Below are 16,671 nucleotides of genomic sequence, written 5' to 3' on the forward strand. Positions count from 1 at the left end.
GGGTGCTGGGAGCGAGGTTACAGGGTCCGGTTCAGCCATTCCTTCGCTATTCCAATTCTGGAAATCCTTTTCCAACAATCGGGAAATGTTTCTTATAGAGCCAAGTTGGAGAAAGAAAAGCTGCCCAACGTGCATACTGAACACAATGAATGGAATTACTTTATTGGAGTTGTTTTAACTCGAGATAACGCATAACGTAAACGCCAAAGACTGCTGGGACCAGCACTCCCTCCCTCCACAGGCACCCCTCACCCCCCAAATCCCCGACCCAGCGCTCGCTCACAGAAATTCTCCCCCGGGGTTTGTCTCTTGTCTCGGCTCCCTCTCCGTCTTTCTGAGAATCTCTGTCTTTCCCTTTCTGCCTGTCTCTCCTCCACCTCTCTTGCCCCCGCCCAACCTCCGCCCCCGCTCCCCGATTGGAAACTCCGCGGAGGAGCCCGGGTCACAATGGTGTGTTTCACGGTTTCCTCCACACACTTCACCACGGGGAGAGGAACACGGGGGTGTTCCCTTCGTCTGCCCCGGAGAAAGAAAGGGGCTTTGACAGAGGTAGTTATTTCTTCCTAATTTACAACCCCGAGGCTCTGTGCTCCCGGTCCCAGCGGCCACGAGCCGGAGCGACAGAACGTGTTTCCAGGCTCAGAGGCTTTACCTAGGTAACCGACCGATCGGGGAGGGGGGCGGAGAGAGCGATGGGGTGCTGGGCTGGGCTGTACGATGGGCGGTGTGCTGGCCTCTGAGAGGAGCCCCTTCCCTGAGGAGGCGCGACCCCCGCCCACCCGAGTTCAGAGGCCGCCCCTTAGAGAAAGACTACTCTTGAAAGGCTCCCAGAGAGAGTGGGATAGGAAACCCAGTAGAACAGGGGGTGGGGTTGCTGGAAGACTCCCCCTCTTTGAAGATGCGAGAGGGGGAGGACAAGAAGCACATGCTACAGCTGTGGAAAGATCCACTCGTGCCAACGCTTCAGCGAGCGCAAGGTTTCCGTCGGAGGACCTCGGGTTGGGGATGGCAAGGGAATCCCCCATTTCCTGGCCATCGAGAATTTCCTAGACCTGGGGAACCCGAGCCTCTTTCTCTCTACAAGCAAACTCTGGGCGCGGGAGTGGCAGGAGATGAAACTTACCCCACCCTTGGCTCCAGCGTTCACCAGAGATCTTTTGGTTAGTTTGGGGGTTGGGTTCCCCTCCGGCGGGGGAGGGGACACGTTCCTAATCTTTGAGGTGTGCCCACCCCGAACAAAGGGGGCGCTCTAAGCCGGAGTTAGGGGCAGCTGGAGCCCTCCTCCCTGCCAGTGAAGCTGCGCTTCCAACTACAAAGTTTCATTGGGCTGTGCACCTCCGGGACTTTCGCCCGGGAGCCGCTCTGGGCGCCCTCCGGAATGTACCCCCTCTGAGCCACCGGGTGGCCTGGAGCCTTGAAGCCGCCCACCCTCGGGACACCGCCCGCTGAGTGCAGGGGACCTCCCTTGGTCCGCAGCAGCCGCAGCCAAAGCAGTCTGCCGGAGCGCGGCTCCCAGCACCGGCCTTTCCTCTCTGCCCTTTTGTTTGCTTGACCTCTGACCCTCGAAACTCGCGACTAATAGAAGGGAAGCGCCATTAGCATTTAGAATGAAAAGCACAGACTTTCTTAATTCCTCCGGGCATTCATGCATTCGTTCCGGACCTTGTGCATTTTCCTATGCGGCGTGTAAAATTTGTGTTTGAGGAGTGGGGGCTGTCGGAGTTGAAAAAATGGCTATTTTCTTCAGTATATTCCCTGACGCCACCACCCCCCAAATTCGGACTTATATACGTTCCCCAAGTTGTCCCCCTTACTTCGGTCTTCCTGACTTCGAGAGCTGGGAACCAACAGTGGGTGTAAAAAAGATCAATTTCTTGGCGATGGCCATGCGGGGATTTTAGCATCAGATCACGTACCACAAAAGAAAGGACTGTGAGCCCACTGGGTGCCGGCAACCTGCCCTTAGCTTCCTATGACAATGTGATGATTCTTGCCCAGTGAGTGGCTCCGTGAGCTCTAAGCAATTAAGCACTTTCACTTAACCGTACGGCAATTCTTTGTAATTATCTAGTGTTTCTACAGGTCCCCCACCCCCACCCCATTTACCCAGCCCTGCCTGGGGAAAGATGACCCAGCTGAGTCTTACCACAACCTCTGTCCCCTCTCTCGGTGCCTGCAGAGCCCACTGCGGGAGAGCGCATCCCGACAAGTCCAGGCGCTGAGCCTGGACACTCAGCAGAGCGGGCCAGCACAGCGGCTGCTTCGCCTATCCCGACGTCCCCACCTCCTACACTCTCAGCCTCCGCTGGAGAGACCCCCAGCCCCACCATTCAGCGCGCAAGATACCCTCCAGGTAGGTCTGAAGCCCTTATTCCTCCCGAGCAAGGGAAATGGGTGGAGAAACCAGAGGGCAGTCTGGTCAACCTGCCCAGTACCAACATGTAGGGCTGCTAGCCCTACATTTCACAGCACAGGTGGCTTCCTGGCACGAAGCTCTGCTGTATACCACACCCTGTTGCTACCAAGCAGAGCAGAGAGATTATACGAAGCATTTCTCAAAAGTATGTTTCCTAAGAAGAAAAGCAAATACTCCAAGTAATCCTGATAGGTTATGTTTTTGATGGTTTTATTTTTGTCCTTTTGTATCCAATATATTCATTTAAGAGATCAGTTGGAGAGACAGGGAACGTTTTTTATTGATCTAAACCCCAAATGATTTGTGATGCAGGAGTTTGGATGATTGAAGCTCAGAACAAGGGAAGCCTATGTGAGCTACAGAGAGTAAATGTAAAGGCCTCAGATTTGGTTTGCATGGCCTCTTTACAAATTTGGTAAAGGTATAAGAAGTGGGCCCGGGTAGGCACCAAAGATACACAGATACAGTCACTCTCCTGCTGAAGCCTTCAGAAAGACAAAGGGCAACAGGGAGAGGACAGAATGGCAGGTGATTCTGAGGGATTCTTAGAGGTGCAGGGGGGGGGGTGGGCAGGGATGGGAAGGCCAGGATGGGTCTTCCTTCTTCGAAACAGCTTCCATTTCATCCCAAGAACTAGAACTAGACACCAGGATAAGTAAGCCGTTAACTCCAAGCTATGAGCTGAGCTCAGGAGGCCTCCCCTGAGAAGGCAGGCATGAGCAGGCCACTCCTCAACGCTGCTTCTCCCAACAGGCTCTCTGCACCTTTTTTCACGTCAAGATTTCATCCCATACACGCATGACTCAATCAGCTTTGGAAATGTGGGTAAGAGAAGGATGTCAAGGGAAATGTGAAGCACCCACTTTTCTGCTAATCACACCTTCACACCACACCCTTCAAGAAGAAGCGAAGCACCTGGGTTTCCTTTGACTCGGAAAAACCAACCACCAGAAACTCCCCGGGTCACCACTTCGACTTAGCCATAAAAAAGGAAAATTATTAGAAAAGTCATCCCCAAGAGCTAGTAACTCTCAGGGCCTTCTCACCTTTCTCAACCTCTGTGAATATAGCAAGCACCCCTATACCAGCTTACGTTGGGGGTCCAGCCTAGGCAAACTGGCAGAGAGACTTCATCTGTTTTGAAATTGCTTCCTTCTCTTCGCCCCACCCCTTCATAGAAACCACCTGGACGAACGTGCCTGTTAGAAGAGCTGTTAGCTGGTGTTATAAAACGACTCTAATCTTACTGGGTCAGACCATCCTATTAGTCAGAATTGGGAAGTGTATACATATATGCATCCGCACACAGTATATGGGAGAGAGCAGGTTTGGTGGGTGTGCTGTTACAGCTGATCTTTTTCTTTGCAGATGGCATCAACTCCCCCAGTCCATTTCCTGGGCCTACGTGCCCACCTCACCATTTAAGCTGGCTGAAGTCATCAGCAGGGGTCCAGTGTGTGCAGGCTGCTAATCCTGTTTGGAGGAGTGGGTGGGAAGCAGCGACCACAACTTGTGTGGGCAGCCTTTGTTGGCACTCATAAAATGTTAGCATGTCACTGCCTCCCTTGTCCCACACAGGACATCTTTTTTTTTTTTTTTCACTAACTCACAGGTTTACAAATCAATGTGTGTGTGTGTGTGTGTGTGTGTGTGTGTGTGTGTGTGTGTGTGTTGGGGCACCAATGGCCTCTCCAAATTAATTAACAATACCTTTTCTTCCTTTCCCCTTGGCCTTCCCTGTGGCTAGGGAGACCATTCCAATAGTTTTTTCCCCTGGTTGGGGGAGTGTTGTTGTTGTTGTTGTTGTTGTTGTTGCTTAGGACTTAAACTAATTTTTTAAAATGACCTGGGCTTATGCGGGAAAACATCTATATCCAGATGTGACGAATAGAGCAAGGGAGGGAAATGGGTGTGCCATCTCCAGGGAGTCAATTTTTATTGTCCCTGGGGCCCCTTTGTCAGTCAGGGACTCAGCTGTCTTCCCATCAAGGCAGAAAGCAAGCTAGGGGCATTCAGTCTTTGCCAGCAGGTGGTAGAGGATGCCACTTTCTGTTTCCTGGTTCAAGGGCAGTGGATCCAGCTGGCAATGGAGTGTCAACTGGCTTTTGAGCCCTTTTCTCTGTCCCTGCAGATATGCCCTGCGTGCAAGCCCAATATAGCCCTTCGCCTCCGGGGTCCACTTACGCCACGCAGACTTATGGCTCGGAATACACCACAGAAATCATGAACCCCGACTACACCAAGCTGACCATGGACCTCGGTAGCACGGGGATCATGGCCACCGCTACGACGTCCCTGCCCAGCTTCAGTACCTTCATGGAGGGCTACCCCAGCAGCTGCGAACTCAAGCCCTCCTGCCTGTACCAAATGCCGCCTTCTGGGCCTCGGCCTTTGATTAAGATGGAAGAGGGCCGCGAGCATGGCTACCACCACCACCATCACCATCACCACCACCACCACCACCACCAGCCCCAGCAACCGTCCATTCCTCCTCCCTCTGGCCCCGAGGACGAGGTACTGCCCAGCACTTCCATGTACTTCAAGCAGTCTCCGCCGTCTACGCCGACCACCCCAGGCTTCCCCCCGCAGGCGGGGGCGCTGTGGGACGACGAGCTGCCCTCTGCGCCGGGCTGCATCGCTCCGGGACCGCTGCTGGACCCGCAGATGAAGGCGGTGCCCCCGATGGCCGCTGCTGCGCGCTTCCCGATCTTCTTCAAGCCCTCACCACCACACCCTCCCGCGCCCAGCCCAGCCGGCGGCCACCACCTCGGCTATGACCCGACAGCCGCGGCTGCGCTCAGTCTGCCCCTGGGAGCCGCGGCCGCTGCGGGCAGCCAAGCTGCTGCGCTCGAGGGCCACCCGTACGGGCTCCCGCTGGCTAAGAGGACGGCCACGCTGACCTTCCCTCCGCTGGGCCTCACAGCCTCCCCTACCGCGTCCAGCCTGCTGGGAGAGAGCCCCAGCCTACCATCGCCACCGAACAGGAGTTCCTCATCCGGCGAGGGCACGTGTGCTGTGTGCGGGGACAATGCTGCATGCCAGCACTACGGAGTCCGCACCTGCGAAGGCTGCAAGGGCTTCTTCAAGGTGAGAGCACGCCTCCTCCAGTTAATTCCTCCTCTCTGCAGTCAGACCCCTCGCCAGGCATCTAAGTGGGTGTAGCTGGAGCCCTTGCCCTTGCCAGTATGAAAGCTATCATCCCACACTCTATGTATATGGATTCCTAGGCCTAGAACTTCAGACCCATCTTTCCTAGGGTTTTTTAATTCCAAGTTCCCTCATAACCTGCCCATGCACTTGAAGGGCCTGCATCAACCTCCTGACCTGCTATTGCCTTCTCAGGGTTTTTGTTTTGTTTTGTTTTCTGAACAGAGGCTTCTGCAGATTCTCAAAAGGATCTAAACTTCCATATTGCCCAAACATCATCCTCCCTTCGCGCTGTCCACCCAGAGTGTGAGAAAATAGCACCTGCATGGCAGGCCTGGGCATTTGTGTCTCAGTCTTCACAGGAAGAGCTGCTAGACTTAAGATTCAATTTTGGTCATTCACTGGCTGTTTTGATTCAGTGGGCTTTGAAATGAGATGATAATTCCTGCTGTTTCTTAGAGGAGAAAACGGAGGTTCAGAGAGGTCATTCAACTGCCACAGAACTCACACTCAGAGAGGGAGCTGGATACAGGAGGTTAACTCATAATCTGAGTGCTCCCAAGATGCTCCGCGGTGGTGGACTAGAGGGGAAAGGCAGCTAGCTGGTTAGAGGCAGCTTTGGAGAGCTTAGTCCACAGAAGAGTAGAAGGTAGAACTCAGGCCTTGGCAATCCACCCTGTCCTCTAGGAACGCTTACCTCCCTGCATGTGTGCACACACAGTGCCTACTGTGATCATTTGTCATCAGCCTCCCCCATATTAGGAAAGAAACTGAACCCTGGAGATGCAGCCTGTGGTCAAGCATGTGGAGCGATGTGGCTTGCAGATGGGATAAGGGACAGCTGGCTTCTCTTGACTCTGGAGTTCAATAGTCTCTCCCCCTCCCATGTGTGTGGGGTGCAGGGGGGGGTTAGCTTTCTTTCTCTTTTGCTGTTCTTTCTGTTGCCACTGAGTCTCAGATGGTTCCAGACATTTCTGTGTCATTCAAAAGACATAGGTGAAGGGGATGCTGATTGGGTGATGAGGATTTGGGAAGCAGAAGGAGTGTATATTTAGGATCCGGAATCAGGGCTGGAAGATTCAAACAGGAATCCTAACTTGTCACCTATCCGTTTATAACATTGGCGCTAGGCCTTCTTTCTAGATCTTAGTTCTCCAACCAGCAGATCAAACACAACAAAAGGCCATACGAAATAAGATATCGACATGACATACAAGAGCGAGTCCTAGTCTTTAAGTCACAAAACAATAAGTATCAAATGAAGACTCGTATTTATGCCCATGCACATGTTTGTGGTTAGACATACAAACCAACAGGCATCCGGTTGTCCCAGGACAATGCTTATCGCTTCACTCACTGAACTCTTTAGCTAAATGAAAGGATGCTTGGATAAAGATGTTGCCATGTGAAAGGCCCCACAGATACACAAGTTTGTGATGTTTTAAGGGCAGAACTTCCTTTTAATAAGCCATTTAGGGTTAGTCTCTGTGTTTTCCCCTCAGTGTCAGGGGCTTTGTGCTTCCTAGGCAGGTGCTCTACCACTGAGCCAGTCTCCAAGGCTGGGTTAGCCTCCTCCTTCTCTTCCTTACCCGCCCCCCCCACACCTGCCCCTGTTACTGGGGGTTTCCCACATAACTACCTTCCTTTGGCGGGTTTGAGTTTTATAAAAATTCAGTGGAAATGCTGAAGGGTGATAAACAGTCAACAGGAAGGAAGAAAAGAAAGACACTCCAGGAATGAAGATTCCACAGCAGAACTATCCCTAAACATTGAAACTTAGCATTCCATGGGAGTGTAACATCTTAGCTAGAAACCCACAGTAGCCTTTCTCCAAGGCTTCCCTTTTCTTCGGCATTCCCTTGAAAACAGATCTATGCTTGAAAGGGTGGGAGCGGGCCAGGGTAGGACCACCCCATAGATCTGTTAATTAAAGGAACTGGAACTGGATTTACCCAGTGGCTTTCTACCATTAAATTGAATTCTTTAAAAATGTGACATGAAGTGCAGTTAATGATGGGAATTCGGAGATTGAACTGTAACGATCTCACTGTCCTTACGCTGTGCAGGCACACACAAGTGTGGAGACAGCTTTGGGCTATTGGGGAAATGTACACCTGCAGCAAAATGTCGTGGGCGCTTACATCGGCACAGTGTCTTGGGGATAATGGCAAGAAAGGGTGCTAGAAAGCATGGGCATGTTCTGTGAAAGAGTGCTTCATTCAGAGGCTGCTATCAGTACAGACTGCTGAGAACGGAGGTGCTGAAAACTCAGATGCAGCAGCTGTGCCTTAGACTTGACATAGGTTGGCCTTGTCATATGTATAACCATTTATTCCCTTAGATGAAATGAACATGTGACAGGGTAAAACTGAATCCCTGGGAAATAAGAAGAGTGGAGAATAAAAGCCAAACGTAAAACAAGGATTTTGAACCCAAAACACATCACTAAGCACAGCTTACCTAAACTTCTTTTAAAACATAGGCCAGACTTCCCAAATATATCCCAGTGTTCTGCTCTGGGTGGAGTTGTATAGATTCTTGCAACACTTCATCCTAAGTGATAAAATGCAACCATTTGCACAAAGGTTTGTTTTTATGGCTTTTAAAGCATTATTTTACCTGTGGAGCATAAGAGATGTTTAATTATTGCCCCATGCGTTATTTCAAAATTCTATGTGATTCAGAAAAACGTAATGTTATTTTTATCTCCATCATCAAGTTTTATGCTGTGCCTTTTAAAATTGTGGTTCTTTTTGGTGTCTGAAATAATAGTCATTTATGAAATCCTGGGGTATATATATGGCTTTCATATTTTTTTTCCTTCTCTTATTTTTACTTGGCTTTGGGTTTTCTTTCTTGGATATGACAGTGATTTTTCTACCCAACTTTAAGAATATGCTTTTGAAAGTCAGAAATGGACAGTTTATTATATGTATCCTTTAAAGATAAAACAAACTAAGTAGTACAATCACGTGAATTTATTTTTAATTAAAATATGATTTCCTATATGTTTTAGAATGAAAACATTATTTCCTATATATTTTAATAAGACAAACTCAGATTTTACTCTGTATGGTTTCATGTCTATAGAGTAACTAAACCAGTTATTGAGATATCTAGCATACAATAGTGATATCATACATAGTACAGCCCAGATAATTCTGATTTTATTTTAATAAGGTCAGTGATAATCAGGGGAATAGAACAAGTAGAAAATTGTTCCCAAGGGGATATTAAAAGTGGAGATAATCTAATCCTCCAAGGTACGATATGTTGACCTGGTAATTTCAGATATGATTTTATCATTCAGAGTTGGGTGCCTCCTGAGACTCGCTTCAGAACAACCCAAGATGATTTTCACTGTCAGCCAGGAACACTAATAAAATTGTTTTTCCTGCAGGCTAGCGTGTTAGGAAATTAAATTTATCTAATTATACAAATTGCACTGTCGCTTTTCACGTTGTAATTAAAATACATCTTGTCAGGTCTTGCTTCTTTCCAGAAACTATTAGTTGACTATCTCTGTGTTATATTTTCTCAGAGAACGGTGCAGAAAAATGCAAAATATGTTTGCCTGGCAAATAAAAACTGCCCAGTAGACAAGAGACGCCGAAATCGATGTCAGTACTGCAGGTTTCAGAAGTGTCTCAGTGTGGGGATGGTCAAGGAAGGTAAGAGCATGCAGTTTTCATCCAGTTTGCCAATGCTTACCCTTGGATTGTGAAATCTGCTAATATTTACATTGAGGCAGCACATTTTCCTAGTGTTTCTTTCTTTCAATCACTTTCTTTTTAAATGGTATTTATATTTACACTAAAATAACACTGAGGACTGCTTATTCTAATTTCTCAAAAATCAATTTTATAAAAAGACATTCTATTTGAGAAGATTTTCAGAGCTTCCTCATCGCCCAATGTGAATAAGGGATAGCTTTTCTTTTTCCTGATTGTGTCAGCTCTCAGTCAATCACTGTCGAGTGTTACTCCAAACTTAACAATGCTCTGAAAAGGGGGCTCTTATTCAGCATTGCCAGACTCCTAATGTGTTTGGATTCCTCTTCATGATTTATGCCTATTCCAAACGTGATCTTTAAAGAGTGTTTTGGTTTTTTTTTTTTCCTCTCTGTGTCTCATCAGTTGTGCGTACAGATAGTCTGAAAGGGAGGAGAGGTCGTCTGCCTTCCAAACCAAAGAGCCCACTACAACAGGAGCCCTCGCAGCCCTCCCCGCCATCTCCTCCGATCTGTATGATGAATGCCCTTGTCCGAGCTTTAACAGATGCAACACCCAGAGATCTTGATTATTCCAGAGTAAGTTGTATGAATGCTTTCGAGTACTTATGATGTTTCCATTCATGATAATAGCAACAAGAGTTGGTGGGGTGACTATGTCTGGCACTGTGCTAGTCAGTTTTCTATCGTTCCTACAGTTCTCACTTCTTTCAGCCATAAGTGCATTCACTATACCAAAATCGTTTTTGTCTTATTGAATCTCTAAATGCCTTAGTAAGTGACCCTGGCAGGGCTCACACCTGTCACACCCATGGTTGCAAGAGTCCTGGTAATGCCAACGAAAAGCCACACAGGTGAACTGCAATCTGTAGGGTTTCTTTTCTTTTATGATGCTTTAGAAATTGTGACTATTGTGTTTTTCACATTGTGATCAGACTCTCTTGGTGAGCCCCAAGTTATCCTTAAGTGGTCTACCCAGTTGCATCCTCACTGATTAACTTGCTGCTTATTTGGGGTGGGGTGGGGTGGGGTGGGGGTTAGACCCTGGGGAGGAGCAAGCCCTGGCCTTGGTGTCAGAGGCATCAGGAGGACTTGGGGTGGAGCACTGCTGTTTCTGTTTCCTGCCTGTGTCACCTGGCTCTTGCTCTTGACTCTCTCCTCCCCTCAGTGGAAATGATTACCATATTTAACTCTAGAGAAGGGGTTTGAGCATCAGTCACACAAGGATGACAAAACCGCTTTCTGGAAAACATAAATGATTACCAGTGTTGTTATTTCAGTCAACCAAAACATATCAGCATTTTAATTTCACTTAGGACATCATAAAAAGGATAATCACCAGTATGAAGTCTGTTAATTTCCCTAAATCTGAATGGCACTGGGAAGGGCAATCGAAGATTTTTTTTTTTTTTTGAGAAAAGTTACAAACATTATGATAAGGCCATTTTTATAGAATTTTGAAAAGCAGAGTTCTACTAAAATACAGTCTTACTACAGAAGGAAGAGGAGGAAAAATTGATCCTAGTTACTGAATATTTCCTCTTGTTAAACATTGTGTCACACTGTCTTACTGCACTCCTGAACCGGCTATGAGCTCTAAGGGGCATGCATTACTTCCACTTGAAGATAAGCATGCTTAGAAGCACAATTGAAGAGAGGCTGTGTGGGGATCTCCCACTGGCTGATCTGCTTTCCTTCCCCATGGCTAATTCAGCGTTCCCAGCACCTGGGTGAATGCCTGGCAAAGAGCAGGTGTGTGTCTTTGCTCTCCTTTTGGGCTGCAGTGTTGACAGAAACGCTGGGTGTGCCCGCTGAGATCCTCTTGCCCCCTTCCCTGCCTTCCTCCTAGGCCCTCCCTACACGTGATCACAAGACTCCCTATAAGTAGCATGGTAGATCCTTAGCACCAAAGGTTGAGGACTCTTACTCTGATTGTAAGTAGCACCTCTTGAAGAAAGTCAAGTCTCAAATCGTACAACAGAATAGTTAGTTCACTGACTAAGGGTTTAGGCTTTGAAAGCAGGCAAGTCTAGATAAAAATCCCAAAAGCCAGCATTTACTAGTTGGATGACCTTGAGAAACTGATGTGTCCAATGCCTCAATTGCTTCATCTATGTTATTTGATAATATTATCTGCTTCCTGGGATTGTTTGTGAAGATTAAATATAATGGCATTTGTCAAAACTTCAGCATGGGACCCGGTATATTGTTACCATGATCAAACTTTTCACTCTGGACATTAATCATTAATCAAGTATAGGCACTACATAGTCAGGTACCATGTAGCAACACCATTAATATAAGTATCATTATCCCTATGGCCCAATAAGAACATCAAAACAGAGAGAGGTGAAAGAATTGAGTAGTCCAAGGTCAGGCATAAAACAATGATCAGAGGTCAAATTAGGAGTCACTTCACTGACTCTGCAGTGACAGTGGGAGCCATAGATGTTTTGGGTATAAAGATTATCCTCTCCAAAGCACCCCAACTTTTCCTCTGCAGTAATGACACTTGTAACGACTGCCTTGGCTAAGATTATAGCATACAATCTGTCACCATCTTAGAGCATCTGGCATCACTTCTGATGGTCAGTCAAGAAAACTTGCCCCCTCCCAATGATACTATGTCCCCAAACTATCTACTTATCAGTGTCTATGGCCTAATTTTCATGCAGCTGCAATGTCTCCCTAGTATGTTGAGCTGTCCCAGATGGGAAATGTCTCTACATTGAAAAAAAAAAAAATCAATCCACTGTGTTTGCTTGTCTCTGCACCATTCAGTCTGTTAGTCAGGAGTCATCATCTTCATCAACAAACATTTATCCAATCTAATTGTTAGCTTTGGCCCAAATAGCAGATTGCCCATGACAAAGTCTGGGTCTCGCTGTTACTACCTTTGAGGCCTAGCTCAATTTTGCAAAGCATATTTATTTTAATTGCATTGTTTTGGAATCAGGTTGAACTTCGTCTCTTGGGTTCTCCTGCATTTAGATAGCTCTACAAAATTATCAAAAATTTGGACCAAAATCAACTAAATTAAAAAAGACTTTTTAAAAAATATAGTGAGCTTTCATCAAAAAACTTGGAAGAAGACACAGGAGCTGATCACATTTGCAGCTGACAGAAAGCTGGGAGGGATCGCTAATATGATGGATGTCAGTATCAACATGCAGAACGATCTCGACAGGTTGGAACAGGAAGGGCTGAAACCATCACGAAGGAAGTTAACAAAAATAAATGTGAAACTCAACATTTAGATTTTTTTAAAAGGGGAGAGCCTTGGCTTGTCAGTGGTTCATTCAAGAGTTTATTCCACAGACACTCAGTCTGATCCAACAAAGTGTGTGTATGCAGAAGGGGGAGGTTCTAAATTACCTGCTGTGGTCGTGGAAGTACGCGACCAGAATCCAATCCCATATGGTCCCGTGGACTCTGTCCTTTCAGATCTCACTTCAAGGATTGAGTCCAATCCAAGACCCGATTTAAGGGGAATATAGATATACACACTCTGGAAACTAGTGAGAGATGGGTAGAGGAGGGAGGGGAAGAAGAAGAAGGGAGCTTGTAGAAATTAGGTCACCCTCTTTTCCCTGTATCAAAAAGAAAAAGAATACTTCTGTTCCCCCCTTGCAAATCTAGAGAAGAAAGGAGGCAGGGATGGGGAGTCTGCTTTCAAACCTGCTCTAAGGACAAGTTCTCTGGTCCATACCTACTGCTCTTAGAGTGAGGTCAGCAAAGCACGGAGTTGTCAGGGACAGCCCGTGACAGGATTCTCCACAGAGGAAAAGGTTATCTGCATGGTATTAAGCCTTTTTCAATGCTTCATTAAGACTTTGTGATGTTGAGGCTTACTTTTTGGTTCCTTAGTGTAAGTACTTAGATGCAGAAATATGCAAGAATGAGTATATACATACATGCGCATGTGACTATTGACTCTGTTACCCCTCAAAATATTGGAATTGCCACTGGGGAGGTGTCTACGTTGGTAAAGTGCATACCATACCAGCATGGTAACCTGAGTTCAAATCCCCAACATCCATGTAAAAATCCAGGCATAGCATCAAACTCTTGAAATTCCAGAGCTGGTGAGGTGACAGTATCCAGGATGCCCTAAGGTTTGCTGGACATCTATTCTAGCCAGCGGTTAGCTCCAGGTCCCATGTAAGACCCTTTCTCAAAAATAAAGTGGATTAGGGAGAGGAGTTAGGGGTGAATATGATCAAAATATTTTGTATGTGTATGGTGATATGCCCTTATAGGCTCATATCATTTGACTGATCAGTCACCAGAGAATGGCACTGTTTGAGAAGGATTAGAAAGTATGGACTTGTAACAAGTAGGCCTTATTGGAGGAAGCATGTCATTGTGAGCCCCCAATTACAAGTTTTCTTTTATGAGTTGCCTTAGTAATGGTGTCTCTACACAACAATAGAACATTGACTAAGACAATGCATTGACGATATGACATTTTCAAAGAACTAATATTTATCAAATAATTAGAAAAACTTAAAGCTGGAGAATTGACAAAAGCGTTACCAGAAGTTGACCTCTGGTCTCCACCCACACGTGCATATACCCTTACGTGCACGTATACAGAAACATACTTAGAACATAAAATTAATGAAACAGGAAAGATGGCTCAGTGAGTAAATGCTTTTGCTGCCAACCCTGAGGGCCTCAGCTCAGTCCCCAGAACCTCCGTGGTAAGTGGGGCACGCCACAGTACTGGCGTGCCCATTCTCAGAGATACAACTAAATAAGGGGAGGAAAGGAGAACTTTTCTAAATGAATGAAACAAAATGAGCCAGGCACCAGCTTAAACATTTTCATGAAAGCCCTCATCTCTGTGCCACCAAAATTATGGTGTCAATCTTTTAAAAAGGGAGTATCATTGCCTGAAATTAAGCTTGTCTAATACCTTTCCCCTTTAAAATTTTGTAACTATAAAATCATAGCACTGGATGACCTTGAGATCACCTAGGGCAACCCCTGTGTTTTCAGAGGAATACACAAAGGCTCAGCAGGGGTAATGCTGTGGTCTAAGGCTCATGGCAGAACTGAGATGAGATCCGAACCATCACTCAGTCGGGGGCGGGCGGAATGCTTCTGCCCTATCATTACTATCCCTGTGTTAATGACAACTTACATGAAAACCTACAATAAGAGTAATATGTATTTATACCTCATCATCATGTTTGTGATGTAATATTATAAGGTAACATTATATCCTTTTTTTAATCAATCCATTTAGAAGCAAATACAAAGAAACAGTTTCCTGTACATTAGCAGCTGCAGGATCCTTCTCTCAGTTACTGATATTAACATTTTAGGATTCATTCATAACTTAATATATGTTAGACAAGTTGCCCTGTCAAGTGTGAGACTAACTGTTGATTTGACCGATAAACCTATTAACTGCTTCCCCTCAATGATGAGGTCACTAGAGAAAGAAGAAAGTGTTTGCCAGACAGTGCCTTCTGTCTCTGTGTAGAATATGTGCCTTAAAGGTAAAATTGGAGCAAGCCTCTTTCTCTTCGACTGTGGAAAATGGAAGGGTTTCCTTCCAAGTCACAGAGGGAGTGAATGTTTTAAGAGGCCAGGATGAGCGCTCCTGAACTCCGTGACGCATTCCTGGCTCGGAAACCTTCACTTCTCCTGTGGGCCAAACTTCTCTCCCTCAAAAATGAGCTCAGATCATTGTACATCAGTGCAGTCAAAACATGTCACATTTGATTTGTTTCTACCCGCGGTGCTGCTATTCCCTGCCCCACAGTTGCTTTTAATTTAGCAATACAAGTATATATAGATACTGGGCTTGGCTTCGGAGCCTGCATAATTACTAATGAGGAAATATACTTAATGTCCTCATTAGTTGGTCATTCCAAGTATTTTCAGCACGCTAGGATGTTTTCTGGTAATCAGTACCACTTAGTGCAGTCACACACTGCAGCTACGAGAACTATTGCTCACATCAAACCAGACACCAGCAAATGCCACTTCAATACTAATGAGATAGCCTTTAAGACCCAACATGGCCAGTACATGCTCGACTTACAGAGACCACAGCGTGAAGGTTGCAAACACTGGTTTCAAGAAGCTTTGCGGGGGAGACATTTCCCAGTTAATTCACTGGGTGCCATCAGATAGTTCCTTCTACTAGGGCCCCCAATTTGAATGGTGAAGAGTCTAGAGGAAGCCATTGCTGTGATCCCTACTAGTTCTCTTATTCCCTAGCTCTCTTATTCCCTAGTCTTCCCATCATTACATCTGCTACATGAATGTGGTACCCAGGCTGTCTCCAGGCCAGCATCTCCCTGAATGTGGTACCCAGGCTGTCTCCAAGCCAGCATCTCCCTGAGTGTGGTACCCAGACTGCCTGCAGGCCAGCATCTCCCTGAGTGTGGTACCCAGACTGCCTCACCAACAAAGAATGGCAGAGTTCGCTTCAACATGCAGGTCCCCCAGAGTCACATCCAGACCTACTGAATCAGGCTTGAAAGAAAGGGGGCCCGAAGGAATCTTTATTGTAACAAGAGCCTTGGATGATTATTTGGCATTGTAAGGTTAGAGAGACACCAATACAGTTTAATAATGACAATCCGACTTTACTTTGAATGTCCCAATTTATCTTAGGGACGAGAAAGCTATAAAATTTCCTTAACAAGTATATAGGGCAGGGGGCACATGGATTGTGCATCTGCTAAAACTCTGCCCTCATAGAGCTCGTATGCCAGTGAAAGAGAAAAGAAGGTACTGGAAACATGGCTTGCAGTGATGCCAACTTTTTTTTTTTAGTTTTTTTCTGAGAGACAGGCACAGACAAATTTTTAAAAAAAGGAAGTTGGGAGAAAAATATATTCATCACCAATCATTTTTCACTAACAACTTCTTATGTCGCTTTAAATTCATTTTACTTATTACCATATGTATATGTGGTGTATACTTGTGTATACATATATGTAGGTGTGTGGGGGTATGTGTATGAGCATACATGTGTTGTGTGGAGTCCAGAGGTTAATGTCTGCAGTCTTCCTCCATTACTGTCCTCCACACATATTGAGGCAGGATCTCTTATGAACCCGCAGCCATCTAGTCTAGCTAGCCTGGCTTCCCCCATGAAGCTAGCAAGGCTTCGTGAGTCCCTTGTGTCTACCTTTGCAGGTTAGGATTGTCACGCCCACCAGATTTATATAAGTTCTTCACGATCGTATGGTGAGTGCTTAATGCACACAGCCTTCTCTCCAGTGTCTCTAAAATGACACTCTTTAAAGTGCAAAACCCCAAGACTTATGCACACATAATTTGGCTCATATAATGATCACATCTATCATCCATAGTGAGATAAAGGCCAAGAGGAAAATAACACACTAAGGGGGTG

At 46.2% G+C, this 16,671-nt stretch overlaps 1 protein-coding gene across 2 annotated transcripts in view; it reads left to right on the forward strand.

Annotated features, from left to right (window-relative positions):
* The first annotated feature begins 2,269 nt into the window (after window positions 1-2,269).
* Nr4a3 (nuclear receptor subfamily 4 group A member 3) overlaps window positions 2,270-16,671 on the forward strand; it is a 34,769-nt gene continuing 20,367 nt past the window's right edge. Inside the window, exons 1-5 of one of the 2 annotated variants that reach the window (XM_052176470.1) lie at window positions 2,270-2,353; window positions 3,170-3,241; window positions 4,548-5,503; window positions 9,105-9,234; window positions 9,700-9,872. In XM_052176470.1, coding sequence (XP_052032430.1) covers window positions 4,550-5,503; window positions 9,105-9,234; window positions 9,700-9,872 — 1,257 coding nt within the window. In that variant the 5' untranslated portion in view covers window positions 2,270-2,353; window positions 3,170-3,241; window positions 4,548-4,549. The remainder of the gene's footprint in view (window positions 2,354-3,169; window positions 3,242-4,547; window positions 5,504-9,104; window positions 9,235-9,699; window positions 9,873-16,671) is intronic. The other variant, XM_052176469.1, reaches the window with a different exon arrangement.

The sequence above is a fragment of the Apodemus sylvaticus genome, chromosome 3 (assembly GCF_947179515.1).
Source record: "Apodemus sylvaticus chromosome 3, mApoSyl1.1, whole genome shotgun sequence".
Lineage (NCBI taxonomy): Eukaryota > Metazoa > Chordata > Mammalia > Rodentia > Muridae > Apodemus > Apodemus sylvaticus.